General features: G+C 51.0%; 6 protein-coding genes across 6 annotated transcripts; 3 read left to right on the top strand and 3 right to left on the bottom strand.

Annotated features, from left to right (window-relative positions):
* Positions 1-373: 373 nt before the first annotated feature.
* Positions 374-2,794, bottom strand: pab1 (polyadenylate-binding protein; the record flags this gene model as incomplete). Its single annotated transcript, XM_025588741.1, has 3 exons — positions 374-533; positions 611-1,239; positions 1,295-2,794. The coding sequence occupies 3 exons, from the start codon at positions 2,792-2,794 to the stop codon at positions 374-376; spliced, it is 2,289 nt and encodes a 762-aa protein (XP_025445581.1).
* A 1,352-nt stretch (positions 2,795-4,146) lies between these two features.
* Positions 4,147-8,327, bottom strand: BO95DRAFT_479698 (uncharacterized protein). The gene is made up of 2 exons (XM_025590120.1): positions 5,177-8,327; positions 4,147-5,116 (listed from the first exon to the last, which is right to left on the bottom strand). The coding sequence occupies exons 1-2, from the start codon at positions 8,165-8,167 to the stop codon at positions 4,445-4,447; spliced, it is 3,663 nt and encodes a 1,220-aa protein (XP_025445580.1). The 5' UTR covers positions 8,168-8,327; the 3' UTR covers positions 4,147-4,444.
* A 501-nt stretch (positions 8,328-8,828) lies between these two features.
* BO95DRAFT_439768 (mitochondrial 54S ribosomal protein mL41) lies at positions 8,829-9,996 on the bottom strand. Its single transcript, XM_025585798.1, has 2 exons — positions 9,716-9,996; positions 8,829-9,651 (listed from the first exon to the last, which is right to left on the bottom strand). The coding sequence occupies exons 1-2, from the start codon at positions 9,896-9,898 to the stop codon at positions 9,286-9,288; spliced, it is 549 nt and encodes a 182-aa protein (XP_025445579.1). The 5' UTR covers positions 9,899-9,996; the 3' UTR covers positions 8,829-9,285.
* Positions 9,997-10,127: 131 nt separating this feature from the next.
* On the top strand, positions 10,128-13,354 carry BO95DRAFT_439767 (UTP14 family protein). Its single transcript, XM_025585797.1, has 2 exons — positions 10,128-12,958; positions 13,025-13,354. Exons 1-2 carry the CDS (start codon positions 10,241-10,243, stop codon positions 13,205-13,207), a joined length of 2,901 nt encoding a protein of 966 aa, XP_025445578.1. The 5' UTR covers positions 10,128-10,240; the 3' UTR covers positions 13,208-13,354.
* Positions 13,355-15,134: 1,780 nt separating this feature from the next.
* Positions 15,135-18,184, top strand: BO95DRAFT_355638 (glucan endo-1,3-beta-D-glucosidase; the record flags this gene model as incomplete). The annotated part of the gene is made up of 6 exons (XM_025582260.1): positions 15,135-15,299; positions 15,353-15,815; positions 15,838-15,950; positions 15,999-17,723; positions 17,779-17,840; positions 17,902-18,184. 6 exons carry the CDS (start codon positions 15,135-15,137, stop codon positions 18,182-18,184), a joined length of 2,811 nt encoding a protein of 936 aa, XP_025445577.1.
* Positions 18,185-20,533: 2,349 nt separating this feature from the next.
* BO95DRAFT_355402 (calcium/proton exchanger) lies at positions 20,534-21,976 on the top strand (the record flags this gene model as incomplete). The annotated part of the gene is made up of 3 exons (XM_025582249.1): positions 20,534-20,923; positions 20,988-21,841; positions 21,904-21,976. 3 exons carry the CDS (start codon positions 20,534-20,536, stop codon positions 21,974-21,976), a joined length of 1,317 nt encoding a protein of 438 aa, XP_025445576.1.
* Between the last annotated feature and the right edge of the window lie 294 nt (positions 21,977-22,270).

Below are 22,270 nucleotides of genomic sequence, written 5' to 3'. Positions count from 1 at the left end.
GAATCATGGAATCAACCTGTTTGCGCGCAACACCGTTTCCATCAATTGAATCGTGAAAAAGAAGAAGTCGACCACAAAGGATGCTCGGTCCCTTGAAGAGTGGGAAAGAAAAGAAAATTTGAATGGTATGAGAAGGATCCAATAACATGTTGCTCACTGAACAAGGCCCGACGACACCACGCACAAAGAAACTTTTAGTAACCCAGGGATATCAGACCAGGACGGAAATAGGAAAAAAAGGTAGAAGAAATAGGAGGAAGAGAGGTGAAGAGGTAGGGTAATAAAGAGGTTAAGAAAATGGGAGATAAATCGTTAATTGAGTAGGAAGGAGTAATCGAGGTCATCAAAAGTAGGTAGGCATTGAGACGATAATTTACGACTTGTTCTCTTCGGTCGCAGTCTCCTTGGCCTCCTCCTTGGGCTTCTCAGCCTCAGCGGGAGCCTCGGGCTCACCACCCTTGTTCTTCATGTACTCATCATAAACGGTGAGGGCCTCGTCGACCTTGGCGCGGAGAGCCTCCTCATCCTCGAGCCTTTAAGACATGTATTAGCTTTGTTCCAAGCGACCCAGAATTGAAAGGGCGGGGTATAGTTGTAAGGGTATACTCACAGGCTGAGAAGCTCAGTGTTCTCCATCTCGAGAAGCATACCGGTGATCTTGCCGGCAAGCTCGGGCTGCTGGGCCTGGATCTTGGGGTAAAGAGCCTCACCAAGCATCTGCTTCTGCTGAGCAGGAGGAGCAGCGCCAAGGGTCTGGGCGTTCAGACCGCCAGTAGCGCCCTCCTGGTTGGCAGCGGGCTGAGCAGCGTTCTGTCCGCGAGCACCCTGGCCAGGGCGGATCTGTCCCTGCTGGAGGGGAACACCGCCGCGACCGTAGCCGGGACCGCCGCGCATACCCTGACCCATGGGCATACCAGGAACCTGACCACGGCCACCAGCGCCGCGACCGAACTGAACCTGACCCATCTGAGGGTAACCCATGCCGTTAGGAATGCCACCAGGGCCCTGCATGGCACCCATGGGAATGCCCTGGGCGAAGTTGGGGGGCATCTGCTGGTTGGGACCCATGCCGCGACCACCCTGCTGACCGGGGAAAGGACCGGGGTACTGGCCAGGGCGTCCACCGGGGATACCCATGACCATGCCGGGCTGAGCGGGGAAGGGCATACCACCACGCTGGCCACCAGCGGGGATGAAACCCTGCTGACCGGGACCGTAGAAGACGGCGGGCTGCATGAACTGGAAATAAGTTAGTTTGGAAATCGAGGGGGAGGATTGAACGGAGAACACTTACAGGCTGGGGCATGCCAGCGGCGGCGGCGGCCTGCTGCTGTCTGATGGTGTTGCGAGCCTGGATGCTGGCCTCAAGCTGGCTTCTGCGGACATCCTTGCGCTGAGCAAGAGCGACGTAGAGGGGCTTGCCGTTGATCATGCGCTGGTTCATCTCAGTGACAGCCTTGGAAGCCTCGTCGGGGCTGCTGAAGCAGACGAAACCAAAGCCCTTGCTCTTGCCAAGACCCTTCTTGTCGGACTTCTTGGACTCCTTGTCCTTTTCATCGGAGGACTCGCTAGCCTTCTCCTCGGCCTTCTCGGCGGCCTCCTCGGCCTCCTTCTCGTTCTCCTTGTTGGCCTCCTTCTCCTTACCAGCAGAGTCGGGAGACTGGGTGCGTTCACCGTTGACACTGTCGCGCATGACCTTGGCGGAGGTGATGGTGCCATAAGGTCCGAAGAGCTCGCGCAGCTTCTCGTCATCAACGTCATCGGTCAAGTTCTTGACGTAGAGGTTGACACCCTGGTACTTGGAGGCCTTCTCCAAGCGGGCAGCCTCGTACTGCTTGCGCAACTCCTCCTCACGCTCGTGCTTCTTCTGGGCACGGCCGACGTAGAGTTTCTGGGTGCGGATCTCCTTCTCGTTCATCTCCTCGACGGCGGCCTGCGCGCTGTCGTGGGTGGCGAAGTTGACGAAACCGAAACCACGGCTCTTGCCCTCCTGGTCACGGCTCAGGGTAGCAGAGGTGATCTCACCGAACTTCTCGAAGAGCTTGCGAAACTCCTCGTCATCGATGTCGGCGTCCAGGTTCTTGATGTAGACGTTGGTGAAGTTGGCCTTCATCTCCTCGAACTTGCTCTGGCGGTCCTTCTTGGAGATGTGGTGGCCGACGAAGACCTTCTTGTCGTTCAACAGCATGCCGTTGACGTGCTTGATGGCGTTGTTGGCAGCCTCGGCAGTCTCATAGTGAACGAAACCGTAGCCCTTGGAGTTGCCGAACTCATCCTGAGCGACCTTGCAGCTCAGAATGTTGCCAAAAGCAGCGAAGGTATCGTGAAGAGCCTTGTTGTCAATGGCACTGTCGAGGTTCTTGATGAAAACGTTGCCCTGACCAGTCTTGCGGAGGGCGGGGTCACGCTGGGACCACATGATACGGCAGGGCTTGCCCTTGATCAAGGTGTAGTTAAGGTCCTCGAGGGCGCGCTCACCGTCGGCGGTGTTGTTGTAGTTGACGTAGGCATATCCGAGCGAGCGTCTGGTAACAGCGTCACGGCAAACACGGATAGAGGCAACCTGGCCGATGGAGGAGAAGAGCTCATAGAGCATAGCCTCGGTGACGGAGGGATCGAGTTCACCGACATAGAGGGAGGCGGAGTGAGGCTGGTTGTTGTTGGGGGCAGGGGCAGCGTTCTCAACAGCGGTGACCTCGGGGGCTTCGCTGGGGGCAGCAGCAGCAGGGCTGGTCTCGGGGGTGCCGTTGACAGTGTTGTCGGTGGCAGGGGTGGTAGCAGCGTCGGAAGACATTTTTATGGTGTTACTGTTGGGAGAGAAGGCGGATTAGCGAAGTTCAAGCTCAATTTGAGCCAGGCAGCGGAAGTGGATGGATAAGCGTGCAATCACAGGGTTTCGGCTGTAAGCGAGAATCACAAGACACAAGGTATAGCTTCATCCACTTCAAGTGGTGATGGAATCAGATGGACAGAAATGACAAGCACAGAAGGTGCGCAAGGTCAGAGAGAAACGGCTGATGTCCTGCTTTTCTACCGATAGGATGAAAAGCCAGGCAAAGTGCTCTGCGGTAGTGGTGAGGGGGGAGATTTGATGATCAAAGCAACAGACGTACAACCTAGATAAGACACCAGGTAGGTCTATAGAAGACAGTCGAGATGATGAAGATACAGATGAAAATAAGATGAAAAGCAAAGCAACACAGGATCACAAAGACGTAGACAGGAAGTAGTCGACAGCAGAGAAGAAGGGAAGGTGAGGTGAGTGGGAAGTGGAATGATTTCTCGAGCTGCACGCACGCACGAACGCGCACACACCGCACAACTTAGAAGTAGTGTGGGAAAAGTGACAGTCGGGAAGCAGAGCACACCACGAGATCACAAGAACAAGATATTTGCAAGATATTTGGAGGAGGAGGAGGGGAAGAAGAGGGGAGCTATACTTTAGTTTTTTTGTAGGTTTTCCAGTTTTTTTTATAGGTTTTTTTTCCGATTGGGGGGATCGAAAATAAGGGAGAGAGAGATATGGGAAAAGGAAGAGAAGAAGAGGGGAAAAGAAATTGCTGGGGATGAGGCAGCAAGAAAGGCTTTTATTTTTTTGGGGGAAGGAGGAAAAGAAAGAAAAGCGGATGGAAGAGGAAGAGAAGGAAAGAGGGAAGAGAGAGAGAGAAAAAGACGGCGAAGAATGAAACAACCTCTTTTTTCTCTTTTTCTTTCTTTTTTTCTTTTCGTCTTTTTTTTTCGTCTCTTTTTTCTCTTACTCACTCTTATTTTTCTAACAGTGTCTGTTCTGGAAAAGTCAAAGAGAGAATTTTCTCAGAATCTCTTTGGGTCAGACGCCCAGACTAGTCTGTTTTGAGCGATAGTCATCGCCGCCTCAACGGCTCTTTACGGGATGGTGGGTTTTTCTGCCTGTCGTTTGTTACCTGAAATTTTTAGCTTCCAGCGGCAAAGAAACGCAAAAAAGTCAACCGGGATTAAAATGTGCTGTGCATTGAGCGCAATGGCAACCACCACTTCCATTTCTTCAGGTTCTATCCATTGTTCCCACCACCCCCACTATATGCCTCAGGTGTCAACTTGGACACCTGAAATACTACAGCCTGGCAGTGATGATAGAGTACCATACTTATAAACAGTATGATTCTTAGCTGTCATGATCCCCGAAATTTAGAAATGGACAGGAGCTGTTCCGGAAATACTCATCATCCATACGTACTCTTCTTCTTCTTCTTCTTCTTCTTCTTCTTCTCTCTCTCTCTCTCTCATATGTGCAATATGGGACCAGGATGAGCAATTCGCAATCAACAAAGATGAAGAACGACAAGAACAATGAAACACAGGTCACCATGACGCCTTAGCTATGCCACCTAAAAACAAAGAGGTTCGAATGGGCACACGCCAAACACGCATGCAAAAGCTCTATTGACAAAAACAGTCTCAAAACTCAGCTCAAGTCGAAGCCGGCTCCAGAGTTGACAGCATAAAGAAGTTTCTCTCGCAATACGTCAGCATTGCTGTACCGTGGAAGCTTGAGGAGATTGACACAGGTGCTGGTACTAGGGAGTCGCTCCTGATCCTCACTCGAGTCACGGATGCTGAAGCGGGGGTTGAGATGGCTGAAACCCAACAAAGGCGCCCGAGGAGTGGAGGTGACAAACCGAAGCACGTTCTGTCTTTGTTCATTGGTCATCTTTTCCATCACTTCCCAGAATAGCTTGATCGTAGGATGCTCTTCGTTGTCATCTCCAATTGTGTATACCCCGCCATAGAGCGTGTTACGTCTCAGGTCCGCGACATCAATGTCCCCTCGGTCGCCGCTCACGAGAGTCTGCAGCTCCGTCTGATTAAACATGGACAGCCATGAGGGTTGTATGATCTGGCCGAGTCCCTGTAGGAAAGCGTTGGTCTGCAGTGCAGGTTGAACCTGGAGGCGATAACGAGCGATGTAGGATATGTATACCAGTCGATTTTGGTTCGTGACGGGTATGTCGGACCCCTGGCTTTTCAGATCGCGAGTGATGGTTCGACTGCCAGAACCAGGAAGAGGTATAGTGTCGGTAATAGTGAAGTTCAACGAAAAATCCTCCACGTCGCCCGGGTAATTCTTCAATTGAAGCTGCAATCAAATACGAATCAGTGACTGTGGCACAAGGTCGTTCACTACTTAGAAACTTACCAAGCCCTGATAGAGCCCCTGGTCCAGATCCTTCAGATCGTTAAGATTAGCACGATAAGCAGATTCTCGCTGAGCTGAACCTGCCCCTCCTGTCAATGCCCATTTGAGCAAGAAGAACGGCGCGAAGTTGACATCGACTAAGATTCCTTCATACATGCACTTTCCAATGATCCGGCCAAGGAATTCATATCGTCTAAGTAACTCCCGTACTTTTTCGTTCCAATCTGGGCTGTTTTCAATGAAGCCTACTTGTCTTAGTAGCTCTTTCCGTTGCTCAACCGCTGTCGGGTTGGGATAGAGCAGGTGTTGGTCATTCTCTTCAAACAAACTCATCTCGTTCCTGGATTTGAAAGCTTCGCTGGTCACACTGGTCAGGAATTCCTTGGTGACACCACCACCATCAATCCCAGCTTCCGCAGTGTTCCACTTGTCGATGAATGTGATCTGGATCGGCTCCTTGAGGCCCTCGCCCAGTTCGTAAAACTCCTCAAATGCATCCTCGAACACACTCTCGCGCCTGATATTCGCATGGTGGCGACTTAGGACATCTTGTGCAGCAGGGCGCCCGTCAATCATGCGGCCCATCGTGGCTTCGGCCACGGACATACGCCAAGCATCTGGATCGACAAAGCCGTGTCTCCGGCGGATCTGATCGCGGTATATAAACTCGCGGAATACCTGGACTCTTGTTGCGAATGGAATGAAGAAGGGCATGTTCCTTAGGATTTCGAGTCGCGGTGCTACTGCCTCCAGCTGCTTCCGGCGAGCAGCCTGTTGTTGACGGCGCCTTAAAGCCTCAATCCGACGGGTTTGCTGAGCACGGCCGGTGCCGATGAGCCCTAAGGATGGTTCAAGAAGTGCATCAGGCGTGAGATCGCCCTGTGCATCGTCATCCTCATCCTGAAGTTGGTGTCGGTTCTCCTCCTCCGCAACAACAGCGGGGATGAACCCCTCCATGTCGAAACGGCTTGTCATCAACCAATGCCCGTCGGGGAGAAACTTCCTTCTCGAATCTCGCTCGTGAATCATCCTCAAAAGACCTGTGACAAGACCCTTGAAGTAGTCAAGCGGAATGCCCGTAACGCCAGGAAGACCTTTCTCCTTGTTCTTCGTCTCGATCTCTTTGACGCTAGCCACAGGATCAGACTGTAGCGCGGAGGAGCTGAAGTAGCTTCGAATTCCACCAGTACCCTGAACAGTCTCGTGCTCATTCAAATCGGCTGAATTCCAGTACAGTGTGAAGCCCAGATTCTTCATGAAGAGTGTCATCTCCTTGATGTCTGTCAATGGCAATGCACTCTCCTTAGTCCATGACACCCTGGTATTTGAGGAAGCAGTGAAAGACGACTCATTGGAGAAAAACTCTTCGTCGTCCATCACCTTGAGTACAAATGTATAGAGCTCAAGGAAGAGAAGGATGATAGTCCATTCTTCATCCCTCTCTGTCTGGGACATTCCCCGAAATGTGGAATCCATCGGGTCCTCGACAGGCTTCAAGAGAGGCAACACCTTGGTTGAGTCTTGGCTGATGGCAGTAAAGATTCGGCTAGACCTGGATGCATGCCAGAAGTACTTGATGGCTGGGATTTTGGTGCCCTGTTGGCCTGTCGATTGTTGATCCGATGTAGCTGAGCCTAGATAGAGCCACATGCGGATATCGTCACCCCGCCGAGGGAATACCCGCAACAACGTCAGTGCATAGGTAGCGAGGATCTTGGCTTCTCGAGATGCATCCGACTGAGAATCCGCCAGCTCACCTTGTGAAAGCTGTGTGGACTGGAGTTGGGAAAGAAGGCCTGTAATGCTGTTTTGGTTGACAAGGCTGATGAGTTGATCCTTGATGAAAGGATGCAGGGGAGCTCTTTCGGAGTCGTCATCGATGTCATTAGGGTCATCCTGTTCCATCCGTCGTGATATATGCATTGCAGTGGAATTGAGCATGTCAGATACGACCTTGACGAAGCCAGTATCCGGAGCTTGCTGCCCGGCCTGGCTTCCCAATACAAAACGATGGAAGTAGATAAAGTAAGCGAGCATCCAAAGACAAGAATCTGTATCCTCGCGCTGACGGTCACGAAAATACGACTGCAGCGGATTAAGAGCGGAAGTCAGAAGCTTATAATTGATACTGTTGGCCAGGCTATCCAAACTACCGAGATACTGCGGAAGGTTTGGAATGGTCAAATAGGACTTCGCAAACCACTCATAAGCTGTGAGGGTTTTGGAAGTGATAGGCCGAAGCACCGCCAGGACACACTCGACAAGGCTGTCTCCGGAGAGTTGAGACTTTCTGTCTGTTGTCAGGATCCTCATGACAGAGTAATAGTCATGGGCGAGACGAGCTATTTGCTTCGGTATGAGACCCGTAAGAAAGATAAGTAGCTGGAGAAGGGGACCGACCGCGAACGCCGGCAGCGTCGGGGTGGTCGCGGTACGGAGCACACGAAGGGTCAATCGTGCCAGTCGATTCAACGGCGTCGTCCATTCTCCTTCGGTCGCTATCGTCGGGACTTCGTTCAAGGTCTTCTGGAAGACGCCCGAGAAGTACACCAGCCGGAGGACATCTTCACTGTTCCACGGTTCCAAGAACTGCACCAGCAAGCGCAGCTGCGACAAACAAGCCGCGGCCGTAGCATAGCGGTGAGGCCGTTGGAGAAACGCATCTTGCTGCTTGAGAAGGCTTTCGAAGGAGAAAAGCCCCTCAGTCGCCTGCGTCTCCGTGGCATCCCACTCGGTCCGCCACGCACTGCGCGTTATCTTCCTGCTCCGATAACCCCTCCATGTCCGTTGTATGGTCCGGCTCGCCCCTAATCGCTCTCTCTCCTGTTGTCTGAGTGCCCGTTCCTGTTGGGCGATTGCGAGCGTATTCTGAGGCCCTGCGCCGTGAGGATTCTGTCTGCCGGAGGGATATGCGGCGAAAGGGTTCGTGTTGCGGCCCCCAAGGTTGACCTGCCGTGGACGGCGGGAGTTCCCCGTAAATGACTGAAACATAGCTCGCCCGAGTTCACGTCGAGTCCGGAGGAAGCAATGATCGATATGACAAGATTAAATTTATTGTGAGGGGGAGGATAAGCATGACACAGACGACCCCATGCCGCAGAATGTAAGGAAAAGGCCCGGATATGCAGCGAAGCGTTTGGAAGCGATGGAGGGGAAATGGGTGGATGATGGATTGGGCTATTCTTATGCCATTATTAAGTTACTTCCAACTACTAACTTAACTTACGCCGACTTGGCCGAGCGGGTGCGGAGCGGCCTTTTACGGCCACGCACCATCTGCCGCACCGTTTTCACTAATGCCACTCTCCACAATGCCACGGGCACGGGCTTTTACTTGCTGCAGATTACCAACCATGCATATGATGATGCTTTAATAGTGCTATTCTGTTGACCACGCCTTCGACGAATCTTAATAGGAGGGGACTATGAATTAAGCTAGCAACATTGTGTGGGTAACTTCTAGCTTGCTGAAGCCTACACGGGCCGCGAGATGGATATATATATACTTGGTTACCATCAGGTATTTGGCTGCAAGCTCGGCGAAACAGGCTCAATCATTGTACTCGCTTGCAGACCTATGAGCTACTGGCAAACCGTGCCAACCTAGCAGATTATGGATGCGAGATACAGAAGAAGTGTGTAATCAATAAACCGCAGCCGTGATCTGCTTCTGAGCAGATCATCTATTCCCAGATCGAAGGTCTATTTAATTCGATTCAAGAAAATCCAGGTACTCGGAGAAGAAAGAAAGACTGTATGATCAATTGCTGAACTGCAAGAAAACCCGAGAGACGCCCCAAAACCAATACATGCATTTATGAGATGCTGACCCAGTAGGCGATAGCAACCTGTCAGCCCCTCTGCGCCCTGGCTGATGTGAAGTCCAAATGGACCATCGCGACAGCCCTCCAGCACCACAAACAAACCACTATACATATGATACAATCCACACAAACCAGCGCATGAGGACAAGCTGAAACACCCCCCCAGCGTGAGAGCCAACATGCCTCGTTGAGCCACCGTTGGCTACCGCTGTAGCCAGGGGTGAGCGACTGCCGTAAGCAGTGATAGACTTGGTTCGGAATCAACGTATTTCTTCTGCGGATATTTCATGATGTCGTCGATTTAGTCGCTGCGGCTTCGGCGGCAAGCTTGGCCTGCTCCTGTTCCTTGTGGATAACTGCCCAAGCCGCCTTTCTAGCCTTTTTCCTGGCAGCGGCCTCAGCCTCCTTCGCAGCCTCCGCAGCCTTCGCGGCCTTCGCGGCCTGGGCAGCCCTGCGCTCTTCCTCTATCGCGAGCTGCTTGTCAATCTGCTCCTGTTCAAGGACCTCCCGGCCGTTATCAAGCGCCCACATGTCCAGGTAGTCCTTGCCCTCGAGAGCGCGCTCAACCGTGATGATCCTGCCTTTCTTCTCAAGCTGTCGAGTGTACTTGGATTGCGTCGGGCTCATGACTCTCGTGACGAACGGGGTGAGCTGATCATGGATAGACTAATTAGCTTCATGGAATCATCATCCACGTTAAGCCTGACTCTCGTACCTTGAATTGATCCAGGTTCTCGGGGACAACATATGTGCGGACTTTCTTCCAGTCGATCACGTAGGATCCATTCTTTGCGAAGTAACCCATGGAGCCGGTCCGGTTTCCTTTGTAGTAGCCGCCATTGACCTGCTTCGTGGTCAGGCGCAAGCGCGCCATCATCGGCTTGGAGGGTTTGAACATGGCGGAAGGATTGGAGCGGTCGACAGTCTTTGCGTGGGCCTTCACATTCACTGTTTTGCGGAGAATGGGGGGACGGACGGACGGTCAGCGGACAAAAAGGCTCTTCTGGAAGTCGGGCGGCGCTAGGAGTATCTCCGCCCCGCCAAGAACCTTTTTTTCTCTGTTCCGCATTAGAAAAAAAAATCGACCGCATTGCAGTCGGATACAACAATATCCCTGCGCAAAACCGGTGCATGGTCATATAATCCACGACACATCAGCATATATTTCCATCGAAGTGTCTTTCACCCATACAGATAATTCCACCGGTGATATCGTCACCCAGAGCGAGGGCCAACAACCATGCCTCGCCAACAGACGCAACTGCGCGGTCCGAAAGACCGGAACCGCGACCAGTCTTCTTCGAAAAAACCCTCCCAGAAGAAGACGTCCGGAAAGATGCTGAATGCCTTTTCCATCGCCGAAAGTCAATACCCCACGAAAGTCAAGATGAGACGGAGTCGTTTCGGACAACAAGATGACGATCAGTTCAAACGCAAGCGAAACATCGGTCGCGATCTTGAAGACTCAGACACACCGGATAACAAGCGCCGTCGAACCGGTGATGACGAGTCGGAGATGGGATCGAATTTCGGCAGCGACGGTGAAGGAAATCGGTGGAGACTGGGCGAGGTGGACAGCGATGATGACGAGGATATTGACAGTGACGAAGCATTAGGCTCTAGCGACGAGGAAAGATTCGAGAGCTTCACCTTCCGTGGCAGTTCCAAGCCAAAACACAAGGTTCCTGAGAAGAAAAAGCGTGTTCGTGAGATTACTTTGTCTGAAGATGTGGATGAGTCCGAAGAAGACGACGACGATGAGCTAGACGAAGATGATGACCTCGGAGAGGACGCAGTCGACCTGGCTACTGCCTGGGACATGAACACCGCCATGGAAAAGGAGGAGGAGGAAGCCAAGAATGCAAAGTCCAAATCGAAGCAGGCGTCAGGAAGCGATGATTCCGAAGAATATGACAGCGATACTGAAGAAAGCGACTCCGACGATGACAGCGCTCTATCTGTCTCCGAAGACGAAAACGATGACGATCAGCAGCATGGGCTCGCGAAATTGCAAAGCTTCGTCGACTCTATGAATACGCAAGCTGCCCCCAAATCGAAACGGAAGACAGGTGGTGGGCAAGAACAAGGGGCCCCGACTGAATTCGGCTTGACATCTACGCGCAAGCTGACAGTTGCCGATCTTCTGCCTTCCATCACGGACTCTCGGCTCAAAAGCTCATTGAAGCACGTTGACTCCGATGCATCTGCACCTAAGAAGTCGTCCGGTATTCCCGGGAAACTAGATGCCCCCCTCGCAAAGCGCCAGCAGGATCGCCTGGATCGAGCGGCTGCATATGAAAAGAGCAAGGAAACACTTGACCGGTGGCTCGAGACCGTCAAGGCCAATCGTCGGGCTGAGCATCTCATGTTTCCTTTGCCTGATCCAGATGCGAACCAGGCGCATCGTATGAGCGCACCTCAGCCACGGACGGACCTCGAAAGTACGATTCAGAATATTCTTGTTGAGAGTGGGCTTGCGGAGACGAATGGCAAGTCGGCTGAAGATCAGTTGCAGGAAATGGAAGAATTACAGGAGCGCAGACTACCAATTGAAGAAATTCAGGCCCGCAGAGCCGAACTACGGAAAAGGCGTGATCTATTGTTTCGGGAGGAAGTACGCGCAAAACGGATCAAGAAGATCAAGAGCAAGTCTTATCGCCGGGTTCATCGAAAGGAACGCGAGAAACTGGAACTTCAAGAAAGACAGGCTCTGCTAGAAGCCGGTGTTGATCTAGATGAGCTGGAAAGAGAAAAGAACGAGCGGTTGAGAGCGGAGGCGAGAATGGGCTCCAAGCACAAGGAAAGCAAGTGGGCAAAGAGCCTGAAGCAGACCGGTCGCACTGCATGGGATGAAGATGCTCGACGTGGTACGCAGGAGCAAGCATTGCGCGAGGAGGAACTACGCAAGAGAATCGAAGGCAAGAGAGTCACAACCGGCGACGAAGATTATCTCGGATCTTCTAGTTCCGAGTCGGAAGACGAGGATCCCTGGGACGAGGAAGCTGCCTCCGATGCTGAGAAGCGCAAGATCCGCCAGAAACTCAGCAAGCTTGAAGGGGACGACGGAGACGATGCAGGGGAGTACAAGGGTCCTCATGCGAATTTGATGAACATGAAATTCATGCAGAATGCACAGGCTGCTCGCAAAGCAGAGAATGATGCAGAGATCCGACGTCTTAACCGTGAATTACATGGTGAGGAATCCCAGTCAGAGGCCGAATCTGAGGTTGGACGACGCAAGTTCGGCAAGTCTGAAAAGGATGAGTCTGCCAAAGAGAGCAAGCTCAAAGCAGCGCCTCGCAATGAGTTCGAAGAAACTCCGGGATCAGACGAGGAGCCAGATGTGCACGAAATCGACCGGGACGTGAAAATTGTTCTTGACCGTCCGCAGAAGAAGGGACCGGCTCCCAACAAAAACAAGTCCAACGCTCGGTCTTTGAGCCAGGTTGCGGAACGAGAAGAATCCCCAGTGGAGGAAAACCCATGGTTGGTGCAAACTACCAGGAATAATCGCAGGGTGACAGCAGACGATACTCAGCAGACGGTCGACATCACGCTTGAAGATGCCCAGCCGAGCCCTGCTGGTGCTAAGGGTGTTTCCAAGGTTCAAAAGAAACCAGTCGCAACAACCAAGACCGTTGACGCCGAAGGTTACGACAGCGATGAAGACGGTGTACCGGTGCTTCTCAAGAATCACGATCTCGTGAAAAGAGCGTTCGCGGGTGACGAGGTCGTGCAGGACTTCGAGCAAGAGAAGCTTGATACCATCAAAGAAGAGGGTGACCAGATTATCGACAACACCCTGCCTGGCTGGGGCAGCTGGGCTGGTGATGGTATCAGCAAGAAACAGCAGAAGCGTCAGAAGCGTTTCTTGACCAAGGTGGAGGGAGTCAAGCCTGAAGACCGGAAAGATGCTAAGTTATCCCGAGTCATCATCAATGAGAAACGAATCAAGAAGGTGAGAATAATCGCCGCCAGATCAGTTGCATGCGAATATCCAAACTAATGTCTTATGCCGTCCCAGAACAACAAGTATATGGCCACTCAGCTTCCTCACCAATTCGAGACCAGACAGCAATACGAAAGGTCTCTCCGTCTTCCTATTGGTCCCGAATGGTCTACCAAGGAGACTTTCCAGATTGCAACCAAGCCTCGCGTGATGATCAAGCAGGGTGTCATCAAGCCCATGCAGAAGCCCATGGTCTAGATGCATCGTTTGCTTTGACTGCAGGTCAGTGGTTCATTTCATACAAGATATTGGTGGGCTTTTTCTCATTTGATAGGGTTAGACGGTGTTGTACCGTCTTGCCCGCACTGTACATTGTCCTTATGAAGAATTGTGGAGTCGAATGGAGTCATGATACCAAGTCAGCTTGAAGAATACTGTCAAAGAGAGTTGATTCTGTAGCAATCTCCGCATGATGCGGCAATTAAGCAAGGCGCAATTTTCGATTTTGTCGGTGCATGCGATCGTCGACAAGCGTCTGCCTCTAAGAAGAAGCAGACTGAAAAACCAAGAACAAGTTCGAGATTAAAACATAGTAACGCCATCTATGGTTTGGTAGTTAGTAGTCTCCGGGGTAGGTCATCCCCAATTGGGTTTTAAGGTTGACGGTTTAGCAGTGCTTGGCTGGAGCTGATCTGGTCGGGTGAACCGTCAGCCTCATGCGACAGTCAGCTCCGGGGCTGCAGGCCGGACCACATGGACGTTGAGTTTGAAACAGATTATTGTCACAGTCACATTGACACAACCAGCCAGGCTACTTCGCATTTGAACTCATGTCGTATACAGTGAAGGCTGACGGGTGGAATGTGCCGGACGATGGCTGGGAGGCAGACATTAAGCTTAGGCTTTCCTTAGCATGGGAGGGGGACATTCCTTCCAGCCTTCGTAAAGGAAGGCTGGTGGTCATTTCCTTGGGGTAAGGGCACACTGTAACACTGAATTCAATTTTAGGAAGGAAGACAATCCTAGTAGGTAGAAGTTGGGAGTTAGTACTCGTACTCAGTACGGAGTAGAAGAGGTTAGAAGGAGGGGTCGCGAGGATTCACAAGAATACTACTACTACTACTACTACTACTACTACTACTACGGATTAGGTACCTGTTAAGTTAGTTACTGTGCCTGAATCATCATTGTTGCTCCTGCTGGTGCTGGTGGTGCTGGTGCTGCCGCTGCTGCCTTGTTCCTAGGGCTCCACTCCCGGCTCCATCCCGCAGCCATCGCCGTCATCCCATGGTTTTCTTACCGTCCACCCACCCCTCTATTGCTACTCAAGTAACTACACAACACACATACACACATCAATACAACCTTTCTTGTCTCGACTCTCAGATTGCTCTTCCCAATTGTACCTCTACTATCTATCTGATTATCATATGCCCCCATCAGCTGTCTGCCTGTAAGTTTTACCCACCTAGATCCCATGCACATACCCGCCGGACTCCAGGTGCACCGCATAAGCCGCTGCCGCTGTGCCTGACTTTCAATGCATTCCTCCCCTCCTCGACCCTGCATTCCGCTCCATGAGTTGTTATGCTTTAAAGCCTTCGTGGTCGCTAATACCCTGACAGATCGACGTGCTGTGATACCCCTTCTGTAAATTGACTTGGGAGATCACTATTTTTCTTGGTATCTTTATGCACGAGGAGCGGAGTTTATCTCGTGCCTGCTAAGATTCTTGTTGGCCGAGACGGGAATCTATACATCTGACCAGGTAAGCAATGTTGACATTCTTCTATTTATTTGGACCTGCAATCCTTCTGTACCGTCTGGCCTAGTCTTTTGTTTCCCCCGTCTTCCTCTTCAATCTTTCTTTACACTCTTTTTCATATCTATTTTGGTGTGTGTCGGCGCCTTCTCTGTGTCTAGTGCACTGGCGCTCATTACCAGAGGAAGAAATTGGATGCACTCTTTAGCCAATTCTTCCCTATTTCTATCCTATATACACCTTTAATTGTTACTTAATATCCGTTCGCTCGAGTTGCATTGCATTTTACATTGTTTTCGCATCGCTTGGACACCTTGTCTCCGGTCATTGTCGTCAAGACCAACGATCGAGATACTATCCCTGAACCGATCCCGAGACTGCTGGCTTTTGAAATCCGCGTTCTGGTCTTCGCATCTAATCAAGATGGAGAGACGAATGAAATGGCACCAGTCACTTCTGCTAACGTGGCTGTTGGCCGCAGAGAAGGTCTACTCAGCACCACAGATCACATCATCCGCGTCGACCGCGTTGAGGACTCAATTCCCCCCGGCCCAAAACGAGAGGCTACTTATTCCCGAAGCGCAGGGTGTGAGTAAGACCATCATATGGTTGATGATCTGTTGTTGCTCACTTTGAACCAGTATTACCCTACCAGTCTCGAACGCGAGGGCCGCACGTCGCTACAACCTTATCCGACAGTCACAAACGTACCGCATAATCTGAACGACTTGCTACATGACTTAGAGAGTCCCGCAGATCTGCTTGATCTTTTATTACCTGATTTCGAAGACAGTGATTCCGACTCCCCAGCGATTGCGCCAACGGCAGATTCTACCTCGACAGAAGACAGTCCTTTTCATAGGCCGACTGGGCACAGACCCACACCAACCTCTACTGACATTGACGACAACGACGACGCCGACGACGAATCTGAGGATTTGGATGATAATTCAACTTCTGTGTCCTCCACCGACAAGCCTTCGACTACAACCCCGACTACGACTGATTCTGACACTGAGCCAAGCGAGACTTCTAACGCTGCTACTTCTACCCCATCAACCGTGTTGCCAAGTAAGTTGTGCGTCGAGTCATATGTGGCATGCTGTCTGACATTGACTGGCCTTAGGCTCAGTTACACAAATGTCTGGCGGTCAAGATGTATTTGTTCCGTTGGCTACGGGGGCAATCCCTGCAGTTGTAACATCGAGGGGTGATCACCCCGTGCCAAAGAAAGGAATCGTAAGTCGAATGGTCGGTTCTGTTAGAGCACTCTTCTGACTCTCACAGGAAAATGTCAACACTCCAATTGAGACCAACAAGTTCTACAGTGGTATTTTCCTGGGATCGCAGACTAATGCTACTTTCACTCACCCATATGCCGTTGCCTGGGCTAAAGGCAGTGGTAGTGCACAGAGCTTCGGTATGGCAGTTTGGCACAACGAGGCCAACGTGGTCGCCAACGGGCCGACGAATTCGAAGATTCCTGGAAACCCGATTTCGTATTATGTGAACCCGATCGGCATTCAGCACTTGATCTTATCGGCAACAGAGCTGAAGGCTTCCACGGTGCTTACTGGGGAGAACCTCCTGCCGTTCTCTGCGGATGCCGTCCTGAAACCAGATAGCGGGTCTAGCCAGCGCCTCACAGTCCCCCTTGTTCAAGGCATGGGCTTTGTGACCGGCCTGTACACGAACTTGCAGCCTCTAATTCAGACTGGCGTTTTCTTCAGACAGGTCGTTACGGCCGCCTCTCCAAGAGTTGGTATCTTCAAGTATAAGGCCACCATGGAGGATGGAAGCATCTGGCTTATCTATGCCGTTCCGCAGGATGGCAAGGATCCTAATTTCCAGTTGGAGTCCAACACCAACTTCCGCGGCCCAGCTGGGTGGTCTGGGTTTGTGCAAATCACCAAGAACCCTGGTGGAGACTCTGGGGAGAAGTTGCTCGACGGCTCAGCCGGTGTTTTTGCTCTCGAAGCTGCTATCTCTGGAACGGTGAATGCGCGTACAGGCACGTATCAGCTGTCGTGGGCTAAGTCAGGGACAAAGACCCAGGATACACCCTTGATGATGTACGCTCTGCCTCATCATGTTGAGTCGTTCGATGCCACGACGAAGAGTCGGATGACGAGTATCAATCTTCGCACAACCACCAAGGGAAATGCGATTGCGGTCGTTGGAGAAACGTGGACTATGGTCGAGTCGGATCTTCCTACCGACATGGGATTTGCTCCATGGTCCGCGTCTTCGGGTAATGTGAACAGTATTTCGGCGGCAGCGCAGAAGGTTATTTTGGCTGTCGCACCGACGGAGCTCAACCAGAGCATTGACGCGCAGACCAACTTGAACAGCATGTACTACAGTGGGAAAGCTCTGAGCAAGTTCGCAACCTTGGTGTACACTGTGAACAAGCTAGGCGGGGATCCTGCTCTGGCCGCCTCGGCATTGCAGAATCTGAAAACTGCCTTTTCGCGCTTCAGCACCAATCAGCAGCAATTCCCATTGGTGTATGACACTGTCTGGAAGGGTGTGGTGTCATCGGCGAGTTACGGCGGTGATTCGGGCGCTGATTTCGGAAATACCTATTACAATGACCACCATTTTCACTATGGCTACTTCATCCATGCAGCTGCTATCATAGGCTCTCTGGATCCGACTTGGCTGTCATCCAACAAGGACTGGGTCAACATGCTTGTTCGGGATGCTGGAAACTCCGCCGCCAACGATCCCTACTTCCCATTTTCCCGCGCTTTCGATTGGTTCAATGGACATTCGTGGGCCAAAGGATTGTTTGAATCCTTCGATGGCAAGGACCAGGAGTCTACCTCCGAGGATACTATGTTTGCCTATGCGCTCAAAATGTGGGGAAAGACCATCAGCGACCCCAGTCTGGAAGCTCGAGGCAATTTGATGTTGGGAATTCTGAGGCGCAGCTTGCACAACTACTTCCTATTGGAAAGCGACAATAAGAACCAGCCTGCTAACTTCATCGCGAACAAGGTGACTGGTATTGTAAGTGACAATCCCATCGCCCCATTCATGGTTGCATGACTTACACAATATCTAGCTCTTTGAGAACAAGGTAGATCACACTACCTACTTTGGTGCCAATCTTGAATATGTCCAAGGGTATGTTGGGGCTTCCCGTTTGATTCGTCTTTCTGCCAGGATTAACGTCTAACTCATCTAGAATTCACATGTTGCCACTCATGCCATTCTCCGGATTCACTCGAAGGCAGAACTTCGTCCGCGAAGAGTGGAATGCTCTCTTTGCCAGCACTGCCAGTACCCCTGCTTCAAACGTGGTTGGGGGTTGGAAGGGTGTTTTGTATGCCAACTTGGCTCTGATCGATCCCACAACCTCGTGGGATTTCTTCGCGCAGTCCAACTTCGACTACAGCTGGATTGACGGTGGTGCCTCTCGGACATGGTATCTGGCTTATGCAGCCGGTAAGTTTCGATACTTTGGGTAGCTTGACACAGTTTAGTACTGACCACATCGATAGCTTTGGGAGGAGCCTAGATCGTGAGAGGTCGTTAGTGGAGGATGTATTTCATATATTTGCGCTATTTATGTCTTCGACTTCCGTTCTGTTCGGGCGACATGAATGAGATGTCTGTGCCTGGAAATTCTTATCTTATACAATCTATACCAGTTGTCGATATAGGCCTTTTCGTGTCAATGCAATGATGGATTACTGCAAGTGACGAGGAACTCGTGTCAGAATGGCCAATCCATACTTAGTGAGGTGTTGGTCTTTAGTTTTGTATGGTGTATTTCCAAGTGCAGCTGCAGCGTTTGTTTGCACACGGCTTGTTTGACACGGAGTTCTCAGTCATAGGAAAGCATGGGCAGGGTTATTTATTGGCTACATCAGCATGCCAAGCGAGCCCTGACCAACGCATGAGACCAGACCGTTGACATTAGTGTGGCAGTGCATCAATTTGGTGCATACTAAGGTAGATAGATCCTGGAATTTCAGCATGGGCCCGATAGGTGATACAAATGATTCTTTCGCACATTGTCATTCTAGCGTCGCTACTAGGTCGAGAGAGCGCCTAGATTGTCCATCTAGTTATACGTGATACCTAGTAGATACCTTACTCCGTACGGAGGTGGTATTGATCGAGACTTGCAGTGGGAGTTAAGCTCGGCTCTGCCCCACCTCCGACATCCCCAATCGGGTCAAGCTTGAGTGTTGAAGCTGCCGATGATGCATGCATGCAGTGATTCTTACTCAGTACTCCGTACAATGGTCTGTTCTCTCAAATGTTAAGCTTTCCAGCAAGTGTGTCTACACTGCCTGGGGTATGCATTTTCTGGACCTCTGGGCCCGGTGTATTAATTTTCGATGGTGGCACACGATTCGGGCCAGACAAACCGTTTAGGAATTCGTATCGCTGAGCGGCTAGTGTCAGTATCAGTGTCAGTGTCCCTCGTTGACTGTCGTGTCTCCTCCCCAGCCAGCCATGATTTCATCAACATCTCCATACGATGTGACCCAACGTCATCTCAACCGAGCATAACCTCAATATTAAAAGCTGTGCTGCTATCCCACCCCCTTCTACCCCACTCGTCGCTACAAGGTTTCTTCAAGTCTTCGAAATTGACAACCTGATCTTCTCTGATCTTCTCCCTCAAGGTCGTCGATCGGTACCCAAGCAGCAGGACACCACCGTGGGATACTCGAATTGGGGCTGTGCACCGCACCTGCCACCTGCTCTTGTGGTCCCAGCCATCAATCTCGATCCACCCGACCTTTCACAACCAATTGTCGTGGCTAGTGGAACTCTCGGAATCTTGTTCATTGTTTAGCGACTTATTGCGGTACGTCGACCCTCTTAAGCCCATCCTCTTGGCTTCCCTTACCCCCTGGTTCCAATCCCCTCTTTTCGATATCCTAGCTGTGTCGTTGGACTGAGAGCTTCATCACAAACCGCGCGGTCATTCACTCCCCATTATTATACTACTGAGTACAAGGTTTCCTGGCCACCGAGAATTACGTGGCTTGTGCTTTAGGCCTGCTTGGACTCGCAAAGGAACAAGAACCACCCACCGCGACAAGCCACACAACGTTCAATCCCAGCACATCCGATCACGAGCTCTGACTTTTGTCAATCGATCCTGCAGATTTGAACTAATTACCGGCTTACAGCTCCAAGGACAATCCATACTACTGTCAAATCTCCCCTTCTTATAATTCCCCGACTGTCGCAGAGTTGTGGCTTTGTTTCCTTGCCACACTACATCTTTTCCGATGTGTAAGTGTTTGAACCACAGTTCCTTGGCTCTGCCAATCCATGTTTCGACCGTTTCTGGGAAGCAGTAGTGCTACCACCTTGTCTTTCAACTCCAATTACTCCACCCCCATTTCCTCGCCCTTATCTACTTCACTGGCCCAGGTATTGGCATCTGCTCGTCCCCTTCAATCCTTTCCGCGTCTTTCCTTCTGATCGACGGCGCAAACTGGTCGTCTGTCCCTCAGCAGTTCCCACTCCGACCCCATCATTACCCCATCATTCTACAATTAGTTTCATTCTATCACCCTCCAACTATTATTCCAGTCTTTCAAACTCATCCCAGACTTGCTTGAAAGTTATAAAGCAAAAGTTGGATGATCGATTATTTTATCCACATTCTCTTGTCGCTTCTGTGAATTTTTCTCTCTTTTACATCTTCATATTCTCTAGTCCGCTTTGCGCCATCCACCATAGTTAGTCCACTCAACACTTTTCGCTAACAAGTTTCTGTCATTGGCCTCGCAGCGGCTACAAGCATTCGCTCGACAGTTCGAAGGGTCTCCTGGGGACCCAGAAGAAACATGACTGGATTCTCGTCAAGAAATGGCTCCGTCGAGCCGCCAGATGAGAGACAGGCTTTGATCAGCGATACAGCTCGCATCAACTCTGGGTTTCGCCAGCAACATCAGAAGCCTCGACACCACTGGTCTCATTGGCCTAGACGAGTTGCGCATCTAACATGGTCGACACTGGTCCGCGATTATGTCAACGTCCTTCTCGTTTTCGTGCCTCTGGGCATCATCGCAGGTGTTCTGCACTGGGATAGCACCGTCATTTTTACGCTCAATTTCTTGGCAATCATTCCTCTGGCCTCGCTCCTGAGTTTCGCAACCGAGGAGCTGGCCGCGACGATGGGTCAGGCTCTAGGTGGCTTGATGAATGCAACATTTGGGAATGCCGTTGAGCTGATTGTAAGCCCGCTCGCTAGAGCCCTCTCAAAATGGTGTTTGGTCTAACACGAATGGTCGATTCCAGGTTAGCATAATCGCTTTGAAAGACAATCAGATTCGAGTTGTCCAAGCCAGCATGCTTGGAAGCATTTTGTCCAACATTTTGCTCGTCCTTGGATGTTGCTTCTTCATTGGAGGGTTACGTTACTCCGAGCAAACCTTTAACAGTACAGTGGCATCAACCATGTCTTCGCTGATGACCGTCGCTTCCGCTTCTCTCATCATCCCTGCTACGCTTTATGCTTCTCTGAGCGGGTCTGACAAAGGGGAAAGGAGAGACAACATCCTGATTCTTTCCCACGGAACCGCCATCATCCTTTTGATACTCTATGTGATGTACCTATACTTCCAGCTCAAGTCGCACGCGGAACTTTTCGAAGAAGCCAACAACGAGATTAATGACGCCGAAAACCAAGCGGGAGACGCGGGAGCAGAGGAGGAAGAAGAAGAAGAAAGACTGCTCAACCCATGGGCTGCCACAGTTGCTTTGATTGTCGTGACGATTCTGGTGGCTATCTGCGCCGACTACCTCGTAGGTAGTATCGACAGCATTGTACAGAAGACTGGCATGAGTCGTACGTTCATTGGTCTTGTTTTGATTCCCATTGTCGGCAACGCCGCCGAACATGTCACCGCCGTGGTTGTTGCTTGGAAGGGCAAAATGGATCTGGCTATTGGAGTTGCCATCGGGAGCAGTCTCCAAATTGCGCTGTTTGTTACTCCCTTCCTCGTCATTCTTGGCTGGATCATGAATGTGGATATGACACTGCATTTCCATATCTTCGAGACTGTCGCGTTCTTCATCTCTGGTTTGGTCGTTACTTTCCTGATTCAGGATGGAAAGTCTAACTACCTTGAAGGCGGGCTATGTCTGGGAATGTAAGCATCCGAGCCCCCATCCAATGATGACTGGTCGCTCAATTTACTGACTATCATCATAGGTACATCATTCTCGCACTCGCTTTCTACGTGTATCCGGACAGTGCTAGCGACGATGCTCTGTTCAATCATTGAATGTAGCATCTCAGAGCGCTGTGAGAGCCTATTTTGTCAATGCTGTTAGCATTCTTCGGTCTCAAACTCTCGCACTCGCACAACAATCTTCCGTCCTTCTTCAATTGCTCATTTTGTGCATCTAGGTCATGCTGTATGTAATACAGCTGTGATTTCTTGCGTGCGGTAAGCGGCGGCGATTTTCACATCTCGGTGTCATTGTTGGTGGCTCTTTGTTTTTGCTCTGCTGGACGAAAAACGCTGTAGGCCAGTTAAGTAGTTATCGTACTCTGTTGCTTCTACAAGCGTGCTGTG

This window comes from Aspergillus brunneoviolaceus, assembly GCF_003184695.1.
Source record: "Aspergillus brunneoviolaceus CBS 621.78 unplaced genomic scaffold BO95scaffold_11, whole genome shotgun sequence".
NCBI classification, from domain to species: Eukaryota; Fungi; Ascomycota; class Eurotiomycetes; order Eurotiales; family Aspergillaceae; genus Aspergillus; species Aspergillus brunneoviolaceus.
The sequence above is the reverse complement of the archived record's forward strand: the minus strand, read 5'-3'. Positions and strand labels throughout refer to the sequence as shown.

What these genes read in the sequence shown, in the direction of transcription:
- BO95DRAFT_439768 (XM_025585798.1), bottom strand. Translation starts at nt 9,898, where the DNA reads ATGTTCAAACCCTCCAAGCCGATGATGGCGCGCTTGCGCCTGACCACG. An exon ending in AGAACCTGGATCAATTCAAG is followed by an intron (nt 9,652 to 9,715) that starts GTACGAGAGTCA and finishes ATCCATGATCAG; the next exon opens with CTCACCCCGTTCGTCACGAG.
- BO95DRAFT_479698 (XM_025590120.1), bottom strand. Translation starts at nt 8,167, where the DNA reads ATGTTTCAGTCATTTACGGGGAACTCCCGCCGTCCACGGCAGGTCAAC. An exon ending in AGGGGCTCTATCAGGGCTTG is followed by an intron (nt 5,117 to 5,176) that starts GTAAGTTTCTAA and finishes ATTTGATTGCAG; the next exon opens with CTTCAATTGAAGAATTACCC.
- BO95DRAFT_439767 (XM_025585797.1), top strand. Translation starts at nt 10,241, where the DNA reads ATGCCTCGCCAACAGACGCAACTGCGCGGTCCGAAAGACCGGAACCGC. An exon ending in ATGAGAAACGAATCAAGAAG is followed by an intron (nt 12,959 to 13,024) that starts GTGAGAATAATC and finishes ATGCCGTCCCAG; the next exon opens with AACAACAAGTATATGGCCAC.